Source organism: Scyliorhinus torazame, chromosome 22 (genome assembly GCF_047496885.1).
Source record: "Scyliorhinus torazame isolate Kashiwa2021f chromosome 22, sScyTor2.1, whole genome shotgun sequence".
In the NCBI taxonomy this organism is placed as follows: Eukaryota; Metazoa; Chordata; class Chondrichthyes; order Carcharhiniformes; family Scyliorhinidae; genus Scyliorhinus; species Scyliorhinus torazame.
The window spans coordinates 47,704,537-47,728,155 of record NC_092728.1 but is presented as its reverse complement, the minus strand read 5'-3'; the positions used below and the strand labels follow the sequence as shown (position 1 = coordinate 47,728,155).

Genomic DNA, 23,619 nt, shown 5'->3' with positions numbered 1-23,619 from the left:
CTGGTGCACAATGTCAGCAGCAAGAGTGGAGAAGTCCAAAGCCTGACTCAGTCAGAGACAGCCACGGCTGAGGGCCTCGGCAGCATGTCCGACTCGCTGGGGACTTGTCCCAGTCCCAGGTGGACCTTTCTGTGGAGCATGACCCTGTCTAGGTAGGCATTGCCAAGGCACTCCAGAGCATGTCTCAGTCGCAGGTGGGAATTTTCGGGGCACTCCAGATCATGGACTGGATTCTCCGCACCCCAACACCGAAATTGCAGCCGGTGCAGGGGCGGAGAATCCATTTTCCCACAAGGAATCGGGACCGCCGGCGGTTCCCCGATTCTGTGGGCCTCCTAGGACCTACCTGAGGCCATTGCCAAATGCCAGGACCAGCCGAAGTCCCAACGGCATGGATCTAACGTGGTCCACCCGGTCGTGCTATTCACGTGGCAGCTGTGGACTCAGTCCGCGGCCGCCCTGGTCAGGGGCGGGCTGATCAGGTGCCAGGGGGGCATTCTAGGCATCCGGAAAATGTTTGTGCGGGGTTTGAGTGTCGGGTGCGCGGCCGATCGGGGGGTTTATTTTTCGGGTCCAGCTCCGCGGTCCAAGTCCGTCATGGAGCACGGTGCGGCCGCTGGAGGCCGCCGCCGTGCGCATGCGTGGCCTCCGAACCGGTTGTGCAGGGGCCCGTATCTGCAGCAAAAGCTGCTAGATCTACACTGGGTCCCTGCTAGCCCCCTGCAGGGCGAGGACGTTCTGGCCCTTTCATGCCAGTTTTTCTGTCGTGAAACGCCGCCCATCCTCCATCTTCCGGCTGGTCCTGCTAGTCCTCCGCGGGCTTATCCTCCAGCCCCTCCTGATCCGGCACCTCCTCGGAGGTGACAGTATATTTCACCCCCTCCACCTCAAATACGTCGCCCCTCTGCTGTGCCAGGTTGTGGAGGGCACAGCAGACCACCACGAAGTGGGCGACCCTCTGGGGGGGTGAAATGCAGTGCGTCACCTGTGGTCGAGGCATCGGAACTGCATTTTAAGCAGCCCAATGCACCGTTCAATGACAGCCGGGGTGGTTGCAAGGGCCACGAATTGCGTCTCCACATCGGTCACCTGCCTCTGTACTGGCGTCATTAGCCAGGTCCTCAACGGGTTCTCTTATCCACCAAGATCCAACCGGCCATCCTGAGGTGGTCCTCAAAGAGGTCAGGGATGACCGACTGCCCCAGGATGTAGCTGTTGTGCACACTCCCTGGAAAGCGTGCACACATGTGCGTGATCTTCATGTGGTGGTCACACATGAGCTGGACATTCAGTGAATGGAACCCCTTCCTGTTGATGCAGGCAACCCCTTGACTGACCGGTACAAGGCGACATATGTGTCATCTATTACTCCCTGGACCTGGGGCATCCCCCTGATGGCAGAGAATCCTGCTAACTGGGCATCTTGTTGGGCCTAATCCATATCAACGTTTATTTGTTTGGCTGCCCAGGCAAATAGGGCAAATAGGGCACCGTGACCTCACAAAGACAAAGAGGGGCAGGTAGTATGGAGGAGGTGGGGAGGCTGCCGAAAGATTTAGACAGTTTAGGAGAGTGGTCCAAGAAATGGCTGATGAAATTCAACGTGGGCAAGTGCGAGGTCTTGCACTTTGGAAAAAAGAATAGAGGCATGGACTATTTTCTAAATGGTGACAAAATTCATAATGCTGAAGTGCAAAGGGACTTGGGAGTCCTAGTCCAGGATTCTCTAAAGGTAAACTTGCAGGTTGAGTCCGTAATTAAGAAAGCAAATGCAATGTTGTCATTCATCTCAAGAGGCTTGGAATATAAAAGCAGGGATGTACTTCTGAAGCTTTATAAAGCATTAGTTAGGCCCCATTTAGAATACTGTGAGCAATTTTGGGCCCCACACCTGAGGAAGGACATACTGGCACTGGAGCGGGTCCAGCGGAGATTCACACGGATCATCCCAGGATTGGTAGGCCTAACATACGATGAACGTCTGAGGATCCTGGGATTATATTCATTGGAGTTTAGGAGGTTGAGGGGAGATCTAATAGAAACTTACAAGATAATGAATGGCTTAGATAGGGTGGATGTAGGGAGGTTGTTTCCATTAGCAGGGGAGACTAGGACCCGGGGGCACAGCCTTAGAATAAAAGGGAGTCACTTTAGAACAGAGATGAGGAGAAATTTCTTCAGCCAGAGAGTGGTGGGTCTGTGGAATTCATTGCCACAGAGGGCGGTGGAGGCCGGGACGTTGAGTGTCTTTAAGACAGAAGTTGATAAATTCTTGATTTCTCAAGGAATTAAGGGCTATGGAGAGAGAGTGGGTAAATGGAGTTGAAATCAGCCATGATTGAATGGTGGAGTGGACTCGATGGGCCGAATGGCCTTACTTCCGCGCCTATGTCTTATGGTCTTATGGGCTATAGCTTGTGAAATGCCGCACAAGTCCCCGCTCGAGCCCTGAAATGATCCTGAGGTGTAGAGGTTCAGGGCTGCGATGACCTTGACGGTCACCGGGAGCGGTTATCCTCCACCTCCACGTGGTGCCAAGTCCGCGAGGACATGGCACAGGTGCCGCACCGTCTCCTTGTTGAGGGGGTGCCTCCTGCGGCACATGCTGTCCGTCATCTGTTCCAAAGACCAGTGATGCCTGTACACTTTGGGCTGTCGCCAGCCTCCTCCCACAGTCCAAAGATGAGCAAGTTAGGTGGATTGGCCATGCTAAATTGCTCCTTAGCGTCTAAAAGGTTAGCTAGGGTTACTGGGTTACGGGGATGGGGTGGAGGCTTGGGATTGAGTGGGGTGCTCTTTCCAAGAGCCGGTGAAGGCCCGATGGGCCAGATGGCCTCCTTCTGCACTGTAAATTCTATGATTCTATGATCCCCACCACAGTCATTTCGCCAGCTTCACATTTTTAAAAAAGGTGTATTAATTGGCGCCTGCATGACCACTTGCTGGGGAGGCGGTTAGATCATGGGAGGCCATTAGATAGGGGATCGTTCCCGTTATTTGTATGGAGATTGGCTTTAATTGGTGATTATTGGTTTCTCGCCACACCGCGGAGGAATCCTGATTTCACCAACGGGGGCTGGCCGGTTAGATCGCAAATTGATGGGTGTCGGGCATGGTTTTCAGTTTTGGCCTCTTCCATAATCTAATGGCTGCGTCGCACTTGAGCAAGAGCGCGACACGGCTGTAAAATCGTGCCCTTGGGATGGAATGTACTGCCCTCACGTGTGGTGAATTTAGTGACCGGAACTTAGGGTGGGTGTAGTACTGGCAGGGGCTGCCGCCTCCCCCATGGGACTTCTAGCTGTGAAACTTTCCTGGCCAATCGGCAGGTGGGACCTCCACCCTCAGGGTCGTTGATTCCATGGAAGGCTGATTATGAAGTGGCCAATTTTCCATTAATGCAGTAGGCCTTTCTGAAAAGAGGGGACAGGGGCTCTCATCGGCTCTCCAGCCAGCAGGCGAGACCCCCTGTCGCCCGGGAAATCACAAAGTGAATGACAGCCAATTAATGATTTTTGAACAGCAGTCACCACAGAAAATGCTGGAAACACTCAGCAGGTCAGGCAGCATCTGTGGAGAGCGAACAGAGTTTCAGCCCCTAGTTTCATCAGACCTAGGAAAGGTTAGTAATGGAATAGATTTCACATGGGAGAAATGGGGAGGGTGGAAGAAAAATGAAAGGGAAAACTGTGGTGATACACCACTGTACTTCCCTAGCATTGTACATAGTTATATAATAGTTGTGTGTAACGTGGCCCTGTAATCCTGTGTATTGTACTGTAGCTCTGTAGCGGTTCGGTCACCTGTATGTAACCTGACCTGGCCACGGAGAGCTCCGCCTTGGCCACTCCCCCGGGTGTTAGGTATAAGACCCAGCTTCTGAGACCTGACCCATTTTGCCTGGGGTCGTCTGTGTCGGGTAAGCTTCCTATGTAGTGTATTAAAGCCGTGGTTAAAGTCTCACATGTCTTTGTGGTTCTTGACGCTTAGTGCATCAATTTAATACATCTCATAGGAAGCATACCCGACACAGACGACCCCAGACAAAAAGGGTCAGCATTGACTTCAAAGGGCCCCTCCCCACCCACAACCGCAACACGTACTTCCTCAATGTCATCAACGAGTACTCGCGGTTCCCCTTCGCCATTCCCTGCCCCGACACGACCTCCGCCACCGTCATCAAAGCGTTGCACGACCTCTTCATGCTGTTCGGTTATCCCAATTACATTCACAGTGATCGGGGCTCCTCCTTCATGAGTGAGGAGCTGCGTCGGTACCTGCTCGCCAGGGGCGTTGCCTTGAGCAGGATGACCAGTTACAACCCCCGGGGCAACGGACAGGTGGAGAGGGAGAACGCGACAGTTTGGAAGGCCGTGCTGCTAGCCCTCAAGTCCAAAGGCCTACCAGTCTCCTGTTGGCAGGAGGCCCTCCCTGCCGCACTCCACTCCATCCGGTCCCTTTTGTGTACTGCAACGAATGCTACCGCTCATGAGCGGATGTTTCTCTTCTCCAGGAGATCGGCATCCGTGACATCGCTTCCGTCCTGGCTCCTGTCCCCGGGAGACGTCCTGCTCCGCAAGCACGTGCGGACCGCTAAGGCGGAGCCCCTGGTGGAGAGAGTCCGTCTCCTCCACGCCAACCCACAGTACGCGTACGTAGCGTACCCCGACGGGCGTGAGGAGACCGTCTCCATCAAGGACCTGGCCCCCTCTGGGTCCCCTGCCGCCCCCGCCCCGCAACCTCCACCCCACTCCCTCTGCTCCCGTCGATCCCTCGGCCTGTTACTACTTCGTGCCAGCCGCTGTCATCCCGCAGTTTTGCCTCGAGCCAGCCGAAGCGTGGGGGACGTCATGCCACCTCGCGACCCAGCGCCACCGACCGCACGGATACCGCCGGACACTACTTCAGCGTCACAGCTCCGACGTTCAAAGAGATCGACCAAACCCATCGTTCGTCTCGACCTCTGATGACACGGAACCTCCTGATGGAGTCTGTTCATTACTCCCTGTTTGTTCACTGTGTTTGCTACTCCATATTTTCACCCCGGACTTCCTTCTAAACAAGGGGTGAATGTGGTGATACACCACTGTACTTCCCTAGCATTGTACATAGTTATATAATAGTTGTGTGTAACGTGGCCCTGTAATCCTGTGTATTGTACTGTAGCTCTGTAGAGGTTCGGTCACCTGTATGTAACCTGACCTGGCCACGGAGAGCTCCGCCTTGGCCACTCCCCCGGGAGTTAGGTATAAGACCCAGCTTCTGAGACCTGACCCATTTTGTCTGGGGTCGTCTGTGTCGTGTAAGCTTCCTATGTAATGTATTAAAGCCTTGGTTAAAGTCTCACATGTCTTTGTGGTTCTTGACGCTTAGTGCATCAAAAACATAGCGCAAAAGATAGGGGATATTAAATGATAAGGGAGAGGTAACGAGTAAAGAAATAAAAGGTGGGCCAAGAGGAAGCCTGAATGCCAGGATAATGAACAATAATGAATAATAAACTGCCTTCCAAAAGCAAAGCGTGGAAAACAAGGCCACACAAAGAAAACAAAACAAAATGCGGGATGAGAGATGGTATTTTGAAATTGTTGAACTCAGTGTTGAATCCAAAAGGCTGGAAAGTGCTGAACTGAAAGCTAAGGTTCTGTTGCTTGAACTTGCGTTGACAGCTTCATTAAAACTATGCCAAAGGCATAGTCTTCAATGTGAGAGCAAGGTGGAGAATTTAAATTACAGGCCACCGGAAGGTCAGGGTCATCCTTGCAAACTGAACAGAGGTATTCCGCAAAGCAAGCATCCAATCTGCGTTTAGCCTTCCCAGTGTGGAAGAAACCGCATTGTGAGCAGCGAATATAGTTGACTAAATTGAAAGAAGTACAAGTAAATCGCTGCTTCACTTGGAAGGAGATTTTGGGGCCCTGGATAGTGAAAAGACAGGAAGTACAGAGGGCAGATATTGCATCTCCTGCGCTTGAGTGGAAAGGTGCTTTAGGAAGGGGATAGGATTTTGGCCGTGATTGAGGAATGGACCAGGGTATCTGAAGAGAATGGTCCCTTCGGAATGCTGAATCGGGAGGGCAGGGCAAGGTGGTACATGGTTGGGGGACTATGAGGTGGGAAGCCATGGAGAGAAGATCTCCAGAGGAGATGAGGTTAGTGACAGTATCGAAACAATGGCTTGATGTTTGGTGGGGGGGCGGGGGGGGAGAAAATGTCGGGGAAATGGCATTCAGCCTCCGCTAGAGAGAGGCCATACTCAGCCAACAGCAACATCCATCCTGTATTGTTCCTTAGTTGGACCTGAGAGCATGGACTACAGCACGTTCAGAGGGATAGAGGTTGGAGTGAGTGCAGGGTACAGAGGAATTGAGGCGCATTACGTCATGCTGGCAGTTCTCGATGAAACAATTGAGTGATGTTAAGAGGCCAGAGGGAGGAGTCTGTGTAGAAAGAGAGTGTTGGAGATGAGTGAAAGGGTCCGTTGATCGGGGACAGGACTCTTCGTCAAAGAAATGGGCGCAGAGGTGTAGGTGATGGAAGAAGAGCTCCGCGCCTTGCTGGGTTTGAAATTCATCAAGGTGGGGGGGTGAGGGGATAACGCCGAGTCCTTTTCTGAGGATTTTAACTATTGACATACCCACAAGGATCGCCAGTAAATATTCTTAGTCTCAATCGTTACATCAACAGCTGCCAGCATGACATCAGCCGCCTCAATTCCTTTGTCCATTCTCACTTTCAGAAGACAAACAGAACAATAAATGTGGAAAATGTTCTTGATTGATACAGCAAGGGGAAGAACCTGATAATAATACACAAAGGTACAGCAACCTGAGGCCAGATGAACACCGGTCTGCTCAGGCATTCTCCACCAGGCACTTCATATTTCCAGAGGGGAGATTCCAGCCACCCCAGTTCTGAGGAGTGACTGGGTGAAAATCTTGTTGTTTAACGTCTCCTTTAGCACAACGGTTAGCACTGTTCACAGCACCAGGGACCTAGGTTCGATTCCCAGATTGGGTCACTGTCTGTGAGTGGTCTGCACGTTCTCCCCGTGTCTGCGTGGGTTTCCTCCGGGTGCTGCGGTTTCCTCCCACAAGTCCCGAAAGATGTGCTTGTTAGGTAAATTGGACATTCTGAATTCTCCCTCAGTGTACCCCAACAGGCGCCGGAGTGTGGAGAGTAGGGTATTTTCACAGTAACTTGATTGCGGTGTTAATGTAAGCCTACTTGTGACAATAAAGAGTATTATTATTATTCCCCAAGGAATATGGCGGCAGTGCGTGAAGTCCTCAAAGATGTGGATGAGACCCTGTGCGATCTTGCGCTCTGTCAGCACCCACTGTGCTGGGATACCCTGAGGCGGCTTCAGCGTGGGCTCCCTCGCAGGAGATTATCTGGAAGGATTTATGTCCCCAAATTCCCTCTGGAAAATGAAGGTAAAGGTTTTGGTGGAGCGTGGGGGTTAAATGAAACGTTTCCCGATGTGTGAATGCAGTGATTCACTGCTGGAACCAATTTTGTTGTTTGGTATCAACATTTATTTGAGCAGATGGTACAGTCAGCATTTAATGTCAGCAGAGGTACAGTCAGAAACACAGGGCGCTGGGGGAGAGTCGTTACTGAGGGACAGTGTGAGGGAGCTGGATCAACATCAGTAGAGATACATTCAATAACACGGTGCTGGGGGAGAGGGGTTACTGAGTGACAGTGTGAGGGAATTGGGTTAACATCAGCAGAGATACAGTCAGCAACACAGGGTGCTGGGGAGAGGGGTTGCTGAGGGACAGTGAGGGAGTTGGGTTAACATAAATAAAGATACAGTCAGTAACACAGGGTGCTGGGGGAGAGAGGTTACTGAGTGACAATGTGAGGGAGCTGGATTAACATCCATAGAGATACAGTCAGTAACACAGGGCGCTGGGGGAGAGGAGTTACTGAGTGACAGTGTGAGGGAGCTGGATTAACATCAATAGAGATACAGTCAGTAACACGGCGCTGGGGGAGAGGGGTGATTGAGGGACAGTGTGAGGGAGCTGGATTAACATCAGTAGAGATACAGTCAGTAACACAGGGTGCTGGGGAATGAGGGGTTACTGAAGGACAGTGAGGGAGCTGGATTAACATCAGTAGAGATACAATCAGTAACACAGGGCGCTGGGGGAGAGGGATTACTGAGTGACAATGTGAAGGAGCTGGATTAACATCAGTAGAGATACAGTCAGTAACACAGGGTGCTGGGGATAGGGGTTACTGAGGGACAGTGTGAGGGAGCTGGATTAACATCCATAGAGATACAGTCAGTAACACAGGGCGCTGGGGGAAGAGGGGTTACTGAGTGACAGTGTGAGGGAGCTGGATTAACATCAGTAGAGATACAGTCAGTAACACAGGGTGCTGGGGAATGAGGGGTTACTGAAGGACAGTGAGGGAGCTGGATTAACATCAGTAGAGATACAGTCAGTAACACAGGGCGCTGGGGGAGAGGGATTACTGAGTGACAATGTGAGGGAGCTGGATTAACATCAGTAGAGATACAGTCAGTAACAGTGCTGAGGGAGAGCGGTTACTGAAGGACAGTGAGGGAGCTGGATTAACATCAGTAGAGATACAGTCAGTAACACAGGGTGCTGGGGGAGAGGGGTTACTGAGTGTAGCGCACAATGACTTACGAGAGACGAGAAGTGATGAAGTCGATTCAGGCTTTATTAAGCAAGACTTGTCCCCAGCAGCTCAGCAACGGAATGAATCTGCGGGGAGAAGCTCGGGTTCTTATACTCCGCCTTCAGGGCGGAGCCAGGAGTCGGCAGCCAACCAGGACCCGGGATCTTTCAGCCAATAGCATCACGGCTTCACAGTCCCACATGACCCCTAATACACACCACCACACTGAGGGGCAGTGAGGGAGCTGGGTCAACATCAGTAGAGATACAGTCAGTAACACAGGGTGCTGGGGGAGAGCGGTTACTGAGGGACAGTGAGGGAGCTGGATTAACATGAGCAGAGATACAGTCAGTAACACGATGCTGGGGGAGAAGGGTTACTGAGTGACAGTGTGAGGGAGCTGGATTAACATCAGTAGAGATACAGTCAGTAACACGGCGCTGGGGGAGAGGGGTGATTGAGGGACAGTGTGAGGGAGCTGGATTAACATCAGTAGAGATACAGTCAGTAACACAGGGTGCTGGGGAATGAGGGGTTACTGAAGGACAGTGAGGGAGCTGGATTAACATCAGTAGAGATACAGTCAGTAACACAGGGCGCTGGGGGAGAGGGATTACTGAGTGACAATGTGAGGGAGCTGGATTAACATCAGTAGAGATACAGTCAGTAACACAGGGTGCTGGGGGAGAGGGGTTATTGAGTGTCAATGTGAAGGAGCTGGATTAACATCAGTAGAGATACAGTCAGTAACACAGGGTGCTGGGGGAGAGCGGTTACTGAGTGACAGTGTGAGGGAGCTGGATTAACATCAGTAGAGATACAGTCAGTAACAGTGCTGGGGGAGAGCGGTTACTGAAGGACAGTGAGGGAGCTGGATTAACATCAGTAGAGATACAGTCAGTAACACAGGGTGCTGGGGGAGAGGGGTTACTGAGTGTAGCGCACAATGACTTACGAGAGAGACGAGAAGTGATGAAGTCGATTCAGGCTTTATTAAGCGAGACTTGTCCCCAGCAGCTCAGCAACGGAATGAATCTGCGGGGAGAAGCTCGGGTTCTTATACTCCGCCTTCAGGGCGGAGCCAGGAGTCGGCAGCCAACCAGGACCCGGGATATGTCAGCCAATAGCATCACGGCTTCACAGCCCCACATGACCCCTAATACATACCACCACATTCACCCCTTGTTAAAAAGGAACCCGGCGGGGTGGTGGTTCGCATGGTGGTAGGGGTTTACAAGGCTGGCCCTGGAAGGAAAATTTTGGACATGTTACTTCAGTTTTAGCCCTACACTGGGCTATGTACAAGTTTGTGAAAACTATTTACAATATTAACAAAAAAAATTTTTTGTTACAACATTCTCGGTGTCACGCGGATTCCACGAGTCGAGCGGGCGGTCTGGTCTTCCTCGTCGATCGCCTCAGCCCCGGTGGTGGTGCAGGTGCTTGTTCAGGCGTTGTCGTCTCCAGGAGCGTTTCGGTGTTTGTTCCTGTTTTACTCCTGGGCGGGCACGGGAGGAGGACCGATCCCCCCGGGAAGGGGGCGGTCGCGGGGTGCGCCGGTGGCAGGGAGGGGATGATCGGTGTCGGGGGGGTGTGTGTGTTGCCGGCGGGCGCCAGGTCCCGCAGGGAGACCGTGTCCTGTCGGCCGTCGGGGTACGCCACGTAGGCGTACTGCGGGTTCGCGTGGAGAAGGTGAACCCTCTCGACCAACGGGTCCGATTTGTGCGTCCGCACATGCTTTCGGAGCAGGATGGGTCCTGGGGCCGCCAGCCAGGTCGGCAGCGACGTTCCGGAGGAGGACTTCCTGGGGAAGACAAGGAGGCGCTCATGAGGCGTTTGATTAGTGGTGGTACACAGCAGCGACCGGATGGAGTGGAGAGCGTCCGGGAGGACCTCCTGCCACCGAGAAACTGGGAGATCCCTGGACCGTAGGGCCAGTAGGACGGTCTTCCAGACCGTGCCGTTCTCCCTCTCTCCTTGCCCGTTCCCCCGGGGGTTGTCGCTGGTCGTCCTGCTCGAGGCTATGCCCTTGCTGAGCAGGAACTGGCGCAGCTCGTCACTCATGAAGGAGGACCCCCTGTCGCTATGGATATACGCAGGGCAACCGAACAGTGAATATGGTGCCAAGGGCTTTAATGACTGTGGCCGCTGTCATGTCAGGGCAGGGGATGGCGAAGGGGAAACGAGAGTACTCGTCCACCACGTTCAGGAAGTATGCGTTGCGGTCAGTGGAGGGGAGGGGCCCTTTGAAATCCAAACTGAGGCGTTCAAAGGGGCGGGAAGCCTTGATCAGGTGCGCTCTATCCGGCCTGAAAAAGTGCAGTTTGCACTCTGCGCAGATGTGGCAGTTCCTGGTGACTGTACGGACCTCCTCCACAGAGTAGGGGAGGTTGCGGGACTTTACGAAATGGTAGAATCGAGTGACCCCCGGGTGGCAGAGGTCCTCGTGGAGGGTTGGAGGCGGTCTATTTGTGCGTTGGCACATGTGCTGCGGTATAGGGCATCGGACGGCTCGTTCAGCTTTCCGGGACGGTACAAGATCTCATAGTTGAAGGTGGAGAGCTCGATCCTCCACCTTAAGATCTTGTCATTTTTAATTTTGCCCCGCTGTGCATTATCGAACATGAAGGCTACCGACCATTGGTCGGTGAGGAGAGTGAATCTCCTGCCGGCCAGGTAATGCCTCCAATGTCGCACAGCTTCCACTATGGCTTGGGCTTCCTTTTCCACTGAGGAGTGGCGGATTTCTGAGGCGTGGAGGGTTCGGGAGAAGAAGGCCACGGGTCTGCCCGCTTGGTTAAGGGTGGCCGCTAGAGCTACATCGGAGGCGCCGCTCTCGACCTGGAAGGGGAGGGACTCGTCGATGGCGCGCATCGTGGCCTTTGCGATATCCGCTTTGATGCGGCTGAAGGCCTGGCGAGCCTCTGTCGACAGGGGGAAGGTAGTAGTCTGTATTAGTGGGCGGGCCTTGTCTGCATACTGGGGGACCCACTGGGCGTAATATGAAAAAAACCCCAGGCATCGTTTCAGGGCTTTGGAGCAGTGGGGAAGGGGAAATTCCATGAGGGGGCGCATGCGTTCGGGGTCGGGGCCTATTATCCCATTGCGCACTACGTATCCCAGGGTGGCCAGCCGGTTTGTGCTAAACACGCACTTGTCCTCGTTGTATGTGAGGTTCAAGGCGTTTGCGGTCTGGAGGAATTTTGGGAGGTTGGGGTCGTGGTCGCAGATGGTTACGTTGTCGAGATACGGGAACGTGGCCTGTAACCCGTGTTGATCAACCATTCGGTCCATCTCCCATTGGAAGACCGAGACCCCGTTTGTGACGCCAAATGGGACCCTTAGGAAGTGGTATAGTCGCCCGTCTGCCTCGAAGGCTGTGTACTTGCGGTCACTTGGGCGGATGGGGAGCTGGTGATAGGCGGACTTGAGGTCCACGGTGGAGAAGACCTTATATTGGGCAATCCGATTTACCATGTCGGATATGCGGGGGAGAGGGTATGCATCTAGCTGTGTGTACCTGTTGATGGTCTGGCTATAGTCTATGACCATCCTTTGCTTCTCCCCGGTCTTTACTACTTCCACCTGTGCTCTCCAGGGACTATTGCTGGCCTGGATTATGCCTTCCTTCAGCAACCGCTGGACTTCGGACCGGATAAATGTCCGGTCCTGGGCGCTGTACCGTCTGCTCCTAGTGGCGACGGGTTTGCAATCCGGGGTGAGGTTTGCAAACAAGGATGGCGGTTCAACTTTGAGGGTTGCGAGGCCGCAGATAGTGAGTGGGGGTATAGGGCCGCCGAATTGAAACGTTAGGCTCTGCAGGTTGCACTGGAAATCTAATCCCAGTAATGTGGGCGCGCAGAGTTGGGGAAGGACATAGAGCCTGTAGTTTTTAAACTCCCTTCCTTGCACCGTTAGGGTCACTATGCAGAACCCTTTGATCTCTACGGAGTGGGATCCTGCAGCTAGGGAAATCTTTTGCGTACTGGGACGGATGGTCAAAAAACAGCATCTTACCGTGTCGGGGTGGGTGAAGCTTTCGGTGCTCCCGGAGTCGATCAGGCATGGTGTCTCGTGTCCGTTGATCAGCACCGTTGTTGTCGTCGTCTGGAGCGTCCGGGGCCGTGCTTGATCCAGCGTCACCGAGGCCAGATGTGGTCGTAATGTCTCAGCGTCTTCTTCGGAACCCGTGGAGCCGTCGATGCTGGGGTCCTTTGTTGTCATCCAAGATGGCGGCATCCATTAATCGCACGCGGCCGGGGGTGGACAAAATGGCCGCCCCCACAGATCGCACGTGGTCGGGGGTGGACAAAATGGCCGCCCCCATGCATCGCACATGGCTGGGGCGTCCCAAGATGGCGGCGCCCATCCTCCCCTCGTGGTGTCCGGGACCCAAAATGGCGGCGCCCGCGGGTCGCACATGGGGCGCTGGGGGGGTTGGGGAGCATCTGGGATGCGCTGGACTCATTCTTCTCCGGGGACAGCGGCGACCCCCCGGGACCGGCACACAGCCGCGAAATGGCCCTTTTTCCCGCAGCTCTTGCAAGTCGCTGCGCGGGCCAGGCAGCGCTGCCGGGGGTGTTTCGCCTGCCCGCAGAAATAGCAGCGGGCCCCCCCGGGATGATCTGGCGTCTTAACCGCGCAAGCCTGTGAGGGGGTTGTCGCGGCGGGGGTCCACGGAGCCCAAGGGGCTGCCGCGCGGTCGGGGCCGTAGGCGTGGGCGTTTTGCGAGGCCACATCTAGGGAAGCTGCGATGGCCAGTGCCTCTGAGAGTCCTAGCGACTCTTTTTCTAAAAGTCTTTGGCGGATTTGGGGAGAGTTCATACCTGCCACAAATGCATCGCGAATTAACATGTCCGTGTGTTCAGTCGCGTTTACAGGCGGGCAGCCGCAGCCCTGTCCCAAAATTAGCAGCGCGGCGTAGAACTCCTCTAGCGATTCTCCGGGATTTTGCCGTCTCGTTGCGAGTTGGTAGCGTGCGTAGACCTGGTTCACTGGGCGAACGTAGACGCTCTTTAGTGCTGCGAGCGCCGTCGGGAAATCCTCTGCGTCTTCTATGAGAGGGTAAATTTCCGGGCTTACCCTTGAGTTCAGGACCTGTAGTTTCTGGTCTTCTGTGATCCGGCCGGGGGCCGTTCGGAGGTAGCCTTCGAAACAAGTCTGCCAGTGTTTAAAAACTGCTGCCGCGTTCACTGCATGGGGGCTGATCCGCAGGCAATCCGGGGCGATCCTGAGCTCCATAGTCCTTTAAGCACGCTTAATAAATTGTAGCGCACAATGACTTACGAGAGAGACGAATAGAGGTGAAGTCGATGAGGCTTTATTAAGCGTGACTTGTTCCCCGCAGTCCAGCAACAGACTGGAGCTGCGGGGAGAAGCCCAGGTTCTTATACTCCGCCTTCAGGGCGGAGCTAGGGATCAACAGCCAACCAGGACCCGGGATCTGTCAGCCAATAGCACACAGTCCCACATGACCCCTAATGCATACTACCACAAGGGGTTACTGAGGGACAGTGTGAGGGAGCAGGTTTAACATCAGTAGCGATACAGGCAGTAACACAGGGCGCTGGGGGAGAGCAGTTACTGAGGGACAGTGAGCGAGGTGGATTAACATCAGTAGAGATACAGTCAGTAACACAGGGTGCTGGGGGAGATGGGTTACTGAGTGACTGTGTGAGGGAGCTGGATTAACATCAGTAGAGATACAGTCAGTAACACAGTTCTGGGGGAGAGGTTTTACTGAGTGACAGTGTGAGGGAGCTGGATTAATATCAGTAGAGATAAAGGCAGTAACACAGAGCGCTGGGGGAGAGCGGTTACTGAGGGACAGTGAGGGAGCAGGATTAACATCAGTAGAGATACAATCAGTAACAGAGGGCGCTGGGGGAGAGCGGTTACTGAGGGACAGTGAGGGAGCAGGATTAACATCAGTAGAGATACAATCAGTAACAGAGGGCGCTGGGGGTGAGCGGTTACTGAAGACAGTGAGGGAGCAGGATTAACATCAGTAGAGATACAAGCAGTAACAGAGGGCGCTGGGGGAGAGCGGTTACTGAGGGACAGTGAGGGAGCTGGATTAACATCAGTAGAGATACAGTCAGCAACAGTGCTGGGGGAAAAGGGTTACTGAGTGACAGTATGAGGGAGCTGGATTAACATCAGTAGAGATACAGTCAGTAACACAGGGCGCTGGGGGAGTGCGGTTACTGAGGGACAGTGAGGGAGCTGGATTAACATCCATAGAGATACAGTCAGTAACATGGTGCTGGGGGAGAGGGGTTACTGAGGGACAGTGTGAGGGAGCTGGGTTAACATAAGTAAAGAAACAGTCAGTAACACAGGGTGCTGGGGGAGAGGGGTTACTGAGTGACAATGTGAGGGAGCTGGATTAACATCAGCAGAGATACAGTCAGTAACACGGTGCTGGGGAGAGGCGTTGCTGAGTGACAGTATGAGGGAGCAGGATTAACATCAATAGTGATACAGGCAGTAACACAGGGCGCTGGAGGAGAGGGGTTACTGAGGGACAGTGAGGGAGCAGGATTAACAGTAGAGATACAGACTGTAACACAGGGCGCTGGGGGAGAGAGGTTACTGAGTGGCAGAGAGGGAGCAGGATTAACATCAATAGAGATACAGGCAGTAACACAGGGCGCTGGGGGAGAGCGGTTACTGAGGGACAGTGAGGGAGCAGGATTAACATCAGTAGCGATACAGTCAGTAACACAGGGCGCTGTGGGAGAGCGGTTACTGAGGGACAGTGTGAGGGAGCTGGATTAACATCAGTACAGATACAGTCAGCAACAGAGGGTGCTGGGGGAGAGGGGTAACTGAGGGACAGTTTGAGGGAGCTGGATTAACATCAGTAGAGATACAGGCAGTAACACGGTGCTGGGGGAGAGAGGTTACTGAGTGAGAGTGAGGGAGCTGGATTAACATCAGTCGAGATACAGGCAGTAACACAGGGCGCTGGGGGAGAGGGGTTACTGAGGGACAGTGAAGGAGCAGGATTAACATCAGTAGAGATACAGTCAGTAACACAGGGCGCTGGGGGAAAGAGGTTACTGAGGGACAGTGTGAGGGAGCTGGATTAACATCAGTAGAGATACAGTCAGCAACACAGGGTGCTGGGGGAGAGGGGTTACTCAGGCACAGTTTGAGGGAGCTGCATTAACATCAGTAGAGATACAGTCAGCAACACAGGGTGCTGGGGGAGAGGGGTTACTGAGTGACAATGTGAAGGAGCTGGATTAACATCAGTAGAGATACAGTCAGTAACACAGGGTGCTGGGGGAATGAAGGGTTACTGAGGGACAGTGAGGGAGCAGGATTAACATCAGTAGATATACAGGCAGTAACACGGTGCTGGGGGAGAGGGGTTACTGAGGGACAGTGTGAGGGAGCTGGATTAACATCAGTAGAGATACAGTCAGTAACACAGGGTGCTGGGGGAATGAAGGGTTACTGAGTGACAGTGTGAGGGTGCTGGATTAACATCAGTAGAGATACAGTCAGTAACACGGGGTGCTGGGGGAGAGGGGTTACTGAGGGACAGTGAGGGAGCAGAATTAACATCAGTAGAGATACAGTCAGTAACACGGTGCTGGGGGAGAGGGGTGACTGAGGGACAGTGTGAGGGAGCTGGATTAACATCAGTAGAGATACAGTCAGTAACACAGGGTGCTGGGGGAGAGGGGTTACTGAGGGACAGTGAGGGAGCAGAATTAACATCAGTAGAGATACAGTCAGTAACACGGTGCTGGGGGAGAGGGGTTACTGAGGGACAGTGTGAGGGAGCTGGATTAACATCAGTAGAGATACAAGCAGTAACACAGTGCTGGGGGAGAGGTGTTACTGAACGACAGTTTGAGGGAGCTGGATTAACATCAGTAGAGATACAGGCAGTAACACAGGGCGCTGGGGGAGAGGGGTTACTGAGGGACAGTGATGGAGCAGGATTAACATCAGTAGAGATACAGTCAGTAACACAGGGTGCTGGGGGAGAGGGGTAACTGAGTGACAATGTGAGGAAGCAGGATTAACATCAGTAGAGATACAGTCAGTAACGCAGGGTGCTGGGGGAGAGGGGTTACTGAGTGACAATGTGTGAGAGCAGGATTAACATCAGTAGAGATACAGTCAGTAACACAGGGTGCTGGGGGAGAGGGGTTACTGAGTAACAATGTGACGGAGTTGGATTAACATCAGTAGAGATACAGTCAGTAACACACGGTGCTGGGGGAGAGGGATTACTGAGTGACAATGTGTGGGAGCTGCATAATCATCAGTAGAGATACAGTCAGTAACACAGGGTGCTGGGGGAGAGGGGTTACTGAGGGACTGTGTGAGGGAGCTGGATTAACATCAGTAGAGATACAGTCAGTAACACAGGGCACTGGGGGAGAGGGGTTACTGAGGGACAGTGTGAGGGAGCTGCATAATCATCAGTAGAGATACAGTCAGTAACACAGGGCGCTGGGGGAGAGGGGTTACTGAGTGACAATGTGAGGGAGCTGGATTAACATCAGTAGAGATACAGTCAGTAACACGGCGCTGGGGGAGAGGGGTGACTGAGGGACAGTGTGAGGGAGCTGGATTAACATCAGTAGAGATACAGTCAGTAACACAGGGTGCTGGGGAATGAGGGGTTACTGAAGGACAGTGAGGGAGCTGGATTAACATCAGTAGAGATACAGTCAGTAACACAGGGCGCTGGGGGAGAGGGATTACTGAGTGACAATGTGAGGGAGCTGGATTAACATCAGTAGAGATACAGTCAGTAACACAGGGTGCTGGGGGAGAGGGGTTACTGAGTGTCAATGTGAAGGAGCTGGATTAACATCAATGGAGATACAGTCAGTAACACAGGGTGCTGGGGGATAGGGGTTACTGAAGGACAGTGAGGGAGTTGGATTAACATCAGTAGAGATACAGTCAGTAACACGGGGTGCTGGGGGTGAGCGGTTACTGAGTGACAGTGTGAGGGAGCTGGATTAACATCAGTAGAGATACAGTCAGTAACAGTGCTGGGGGAGAGCGGTTACTGAAGGACAGTGAGGGAGCTGGATTAACATCAGTAGAGATACAGTCAGTAACACAGGGTGCTGGGGGAGAGGGGTTACTGAGTGTAGCGCACAATGACTTACGAGAGAGACGAGAAGTGATGAAGTCAATTCAGGCTTTATTAAGCAAGACTTGTCCCCAGCAGCTCAGCAACGGAATGAATCTGCGGGGAGAAGCTCGGGTTCTTATACTCCGCCTTCAGGGCGGAGCCAGGAGTCGGCAGCCAACCAGGACCCGGGATCTGTCAGCCAATAGCATCACGGCTTCACAGTCCCACATGACCCCTAATACACACCACCCCACAGGGGCAGTGAGGGAGCTGGGTCAACATCAGTAGAGATACAGTCAGTAACACAGGGTGCTGGGGGAGAGCGGTTACTGAGGGACAGTGAGGGAGCTGGATTAACATGAGCAGAGATACAGTAAGTAACACGATGCTGGGGGAGAAGGGTTACTGAGTGACAGTGTGAGGGAGCTGGATTAACATCAGTAGAGATACAGTCAGTAACACGGCGCTGGGGGAGAGGGGTGATTGAGGGACAGTGTGAGGGAGCTGGATTAACATCGGTAGAGATACAGTCAGTAACACAGGGTGCTGGGGGAGAGGGGTTACTGATTGACAGTGTGAGGGAGCTGGATTAACATCAGTAGAGATAGAGTCAGTAACACAGGGTGCTGGGGGAGAGGGGTTACTGAGTGACAGTGTGAGGGAGCTGCATAATCATCAGTAGAGATACAGTCAGTAACACAGGGCGCTGGGGGAGAGGGGTTACTGAGGGACAGTGTGAGGGAGCTGGATTAACATCAGTAGAGATACAGTCAGTAACACAGGGCACTGGGGGAGAGGGGTTACTGAGGGACAGTGTGAGGGAGCTGCATAATCATCAGTAGAGATACAGTCAGTAACACAGGGCGCTGGGGGAGAGGGGTTACTGAGTGACAATGTGAGGGAGCTGGATTAACATCAGTAGAGATACAGTCAGTAACACAGGGCACTGGGGGAGAGGGGTTACTGAGGGACAGTGTGAGGGAGCTGGATTAACATCAGTAGAGATACAGTCAGTAACACAGGGTGCTGGGGGAGAGGGGTTACTGAGTGACAATGTGAGGGAATTGGATTAACATCAGTAGAGACAGTCAGTAACACAGTGCTGGGGGAGAGGGGATGCTGAGGGACAGTGAGGGAGCTGGATTAACATCAGTAGAGATACAGTCAGTAACACGGGGTGCTGGGGGAGAGGGTTACTGAGGGACAGTGTGAGGGAGCTGGATTAACATCAGTAGAGATACAGTCAGTAACACAGGGCTCTGGGGGAGAGGGGTTACTGAGGGACAGTGTGAGGGAGAAGGATTAACATCAGTAGAGATAGTCAGTAACACGGGGTGCTGGGGGAGAGGGGTTACTGAGGGACAGTGTGAGGGAGCTGGATTAACATCAGTAGAGATACAGTCAGTAACATAGGGTGCTGGGGGAGAGGGGTTACTTTGTGACAATGTGACGGAGCTGGATTAACATCAGTAGAGATACAGTCAGTAACACACTGTGCTGGGGGAGAGGGATTACTGAGTGACAATGTGTGAGAGCAGGATTAACATCAGTAGAGATACAGTCAGTAACACAGGGTGCTGGGGGAGAGGGGTTACTGAGTAACAATGTGACGGAGCTGGATTAACATCAGTAGAGATACAGTCAGTAACACACGGTGCTGGGGGAGAGGGATTACTGAGTGACAATGTGTGGGAGCAGGATTAACATCAGTAGAGATACAGTCAGTAACACAGGGTGCTGAGGGAGAGGGGTTACTGAGTGACAGTGTGAGGGAGCTGGATTAACTTCAGTAGAGAAACAGGCAGTAACACAGGGCGCTGGGGGAGAGGGGTTACTGATTGACAGTGTGAGGGAGCTGGATTAACATCAGTAGAGATACAGTCAGTAACACAGGGTGCTGGGGAGAGGGATTACTGAGTGACAGTGTGAGGGAGCTGGATTAACATCAGTTGAGATAGAGTCAGTAACACAGGGTGCTGGGGGAGAGGGGTTACTGAGTGACAGTGTGAGGGAGCTGCATAATCATCAGTAGAGATACAGTCAGTAACACAGGGCGCTGGGGGAGAGTGATTACTGAGGGACAGTGTGAGGGAGCTGGATTAACATCAGTAGAGATACAGTCAGTAACACAGGGCACTGGGGGAGAGGGATTACTGAGGGACAGTGTGAGGGAGCTGCATAATCATCAGTAGAGATACAGTCAGTAACACAGGGCGCTGGGGGAGAGGGGTTACTGAGTGACAATGTGAGGGAGCTGGATTAACATCAGTAGAGATACAGTCAGTAACACAGGGCACTGGGGGAGAGGGGTTACTGAGGGACAGTGTGAGGGAGCTGGATTAACATCAGTAGAGATACAGTCAGTAACACAGGGTGCTGGGGGAGAGGGGTTACTGAGTGACAATGTGAGGGAATTGGATTAACATCAGTAGAGACAGTCAGTAACACAGTGCTGGGGGAGAGGGGATGCTGAGGGACAGTGAGGGAGCTGGATTAACATCAGTAGAGATACAGTCAGTAACACGGGGTGCTGGGGGAGAGGGGTTACTGAGGGACAGTGTGAGGGAGCTGGATTAACATCAGTAGAGATACAGTCAGTAACACAGGGCTCTGGGGGAGAGGGGTTACTGAGGGACAGTGTGAGGGAGAAGGATTAACATCAGTAGAGATACAGTCAGTAACACGGGGTGCTGGGGGAGAGGGGTTACTGAGGGACAATGTGAGGGAGCTGGATTAACATCAGTAGAGATACAGTCATTAACACAGGACACTGGGGGAGAGGGGTTACTGAGGGACAGTGTGAGGGAGCTGGATTAACATCAGTAGACATACAGTCAGTAACACAGGGTGCTGAGGGAGAGGGGTTACTGAGTGACAATGTGAGGGAATTGGATTAACATCAGTAGAGACAGTCAGTAACACAGTGCTGGGGGAGAGGGGTTACTGAGGGACAGTGAGGGAGCTGGATTAACATCAGTAGAGATAGTCAGTAACACAGGGCGCTGGGGGAAAGGGGTTACTGAGGGACAGTGTGAGGGAGCTGGATTAACAACAGTAGAGATACAGTCAGTAACACAGGGTGCTGGGGGAGAGGGGTTATTGAGTGACAATGTGACGGAGCTGGATTAACATCAGTAGAGATACAGGGAGTAACACAGGGCGCTGGGGGAGAGAGGTTACTGAGGGACAGTGTGAGGGAGCTGGATTAACATCAGTAGAGATAGTCAGTAACACAGGGCGCTGGGGGAAAGGGGTTACTGAGGGACAGTGTGAGGGAGCTGGATTAACATCAGTAGAGATACAGTCAGTAACACTGTGCTGGGGGAGAGGGATTACTGAGTGACAATGTGTGAGAGCAGGATTAACATCAGTAGAGATACAGTCAGTAACACAGGGTGCTGGGGGAGAGGGGTTACTGAGTAACAATGTGACGGAGCTGGATTAACATCAGTAGAGATACAGTCAGTAACACACGGTGCTGGGGGAGAGGGATTACTGAGTGACAATGTGTGGGAGCAGGATTAACATCAGTAGAGATACAGTCAGTAACACAGGGTGCTGGGGGAGAGGGGTTACTGAGGGACAGTGTGAGGGAGCTGGATTAACATCAGTAGAGATACAGTCAGTAACACAGGGTGCTGGGGGAGAGGGGTTACTGATTGACAGTGTGAGGGAGCTGGATTAACATCAGTAGAGATACAGTCAGTAACACAGGGTGCTGGGGGAGAGGGGTTACTGAGTGACAGTGTGAGGGAGCTGCATAATCATCAGTAGAGATACAGTCAGTAACACAGGGCGCTGGGGGAGAGGGGTTACTGAGGGACAGTGTGAGGGAGCTGGATTAACATCAGTAGAGATACAGTCAGTAACACAGGGCACTGGGGGAGAGGGGTTACTGAGGGACAGTGTGAGGGAGCTGCATAATCATCAGTAGAGATACAGTCAGTAACACAGGGCGCTGGGGGAGAGGGGTTACTGAGTGACAATGTGAGGGAGCTGGATTAACATCAGTAGAGATACAGTCAGTAACACAGGGCACTGGGGGAGAGGGGTTACTGAGGGACAGTGTGAGGGAGCTGGATTAACATCAGTAGAGATACAGTCAGTAACACAGGGCACTGGGGGAGAGGGGTTACTGAGGGACAGTGTGAGGGAGCTGGATTAACATCAGTAGAGATACAGTCAGTAACACGGGGTGCTGGGGGAGAGGGGTTACTGAGGGACAGTGTGAGGGAGCTGGATTAACATCAGTAGAGATACAGTCAGTAACACAGGGCTCTGGGGGAGAGGGGTTACTGAGGGACAGTGTGAGGGAGAAGGATTAACATCAGTAGAGATACAGTCAGTAACACGGGGTGCTGGGGGAGAGGGGTTACTGAGGGACAATGTGAGGGAGCTGGATTAACATCAGTAGAGATACAGTCAGTAACACAGGGCACTGGGGGAGAGGGGTTACTGAGGGACAGTGTGAGGGAGCTGGATTAACATCAGTAGACATACAGTCGGTAACACAGGGTGCTGGGGGGGAGGGGTTACTGAGTGACAATGTGAGGGAATTGGATTAACATCAGTAGAGACAGTCAGTAACACAATGCTGGGGGAGAGGGGTTACTGAGGGACAGTGAGGGAGCTGGATTAACATCAGTAGAGATACAGTCAGTAACACAGGGCTCTGGGGGAGAGGGGTTACTGAGGGACAGTGTGAGGGAGCAGGACTAACATCAGTAGAGATACAGTCAGTAACACGGGGTGCTGGGGGAGAGGGGTTACTGAGGGACAGTGAGGGAGCTGGATTAACATCAGTAGAGATACAGTCAGTAACACAGGGCTGTGGGGGAGAGGGGTTACTGAGTGACAGTGTGAGGGAGCTGCATAATCATCAGTAGAGATACGGTCAGTAACACAGGGCGCTGGGAGAGAGGGGTTACTGAGGGACTGTGTGAGGGAGCTGCATAATCATCAGTAGAGATACAGTCAGTAACACAGGGCGCTGGGGGAGAGGGGTTACTGAGTGACAATGTGAGGGAGCGGGATTAACATCAGTAGAGATACAGTCAGTAACACAGGGCACTGGGGGAGAGGGGTTACTGTGGGACAGTGTGAGGGAGCTGGATTAACATCAGTAGATATACAGTCAGTAACACAGGGCACTGGGGGAGAAGGGGTACTGAGGGACAGTGTGAGGGAGCTGGATTAACATCAGTAGAGATACAGTCAGTAACACAGGGTGCTGGGGGAGAGGGGTTACTGAGGGACAATGTGAGGGAATTGGATTAACATCAGTAGAGATACAGTCAGTAACACAGGGTGCTGGGGGAGAGAGGTTACTGAGTGACAGTGTGAGGGAGCCGATTAACATCAGTAGAGATACAGTCAGTAACACAGGGCTCTGGGGGAGAGGGGTTACTGAGTGACAGTGTGAGGAAGCTGCATAATCATCAGTAGAGATACAGTCAGTAACACAGGGCGCTGGGGGAGAGGGGTTACTGAGGGACAGTGTGAGGGAGCTGGATTAACATCAGTAGTGATACAGTCAGTAACACAGGGCACTGGGGGAGAGAGGTTACTGAGGGACAGTGTGAGGGAGCTGCATAATCATCAGTAGAGATACAGTCAGTAACACGGGGTGCTGGGGGAGAGGGGTTACTGAGTGACAATGTGAGGGAGCTGGATTAACATCAGTAGAGATACAGTCAGTAACACAGCGCACTGGGGGAGAGGGGTTACTGAGGGACAGTGTGAGGGAGCTGGATTAACATCAGTAGAGATACAGTCAGTAACACAGGGCTGGGGGAGAGGGTGTACTGAGGGACAGTGTGAGGGAGCTGGATTAACATCAGTTGAGA

At 52.9% G+C, this 23,619-nt stretch overlaps 1 protein-coding gene across 1 annotated transcript in view; it reads left to right on the top strand.

The window, feature by feature from the left end:
* LOC140399074 (uncharacterized) overlaps positions 1–23,619 on the top strand; it is a 117,658-nt gene that overhangs the window by 3,235 nt on the left and 90,804 nt on the right. Inside the window, exon 2 of the mRNA XM_072488187.1 lies at positions 7,264–7,436. Coding sequence (XP_072344288.1) covers positions 7,268–7,436 — 169 coding nt within the window. The 5' untranslated portion in view covers positions 7,264–7,267. The remainder of the gene's footprint in view (positions 1–7,263; positions 7,437–23,619) is intronic.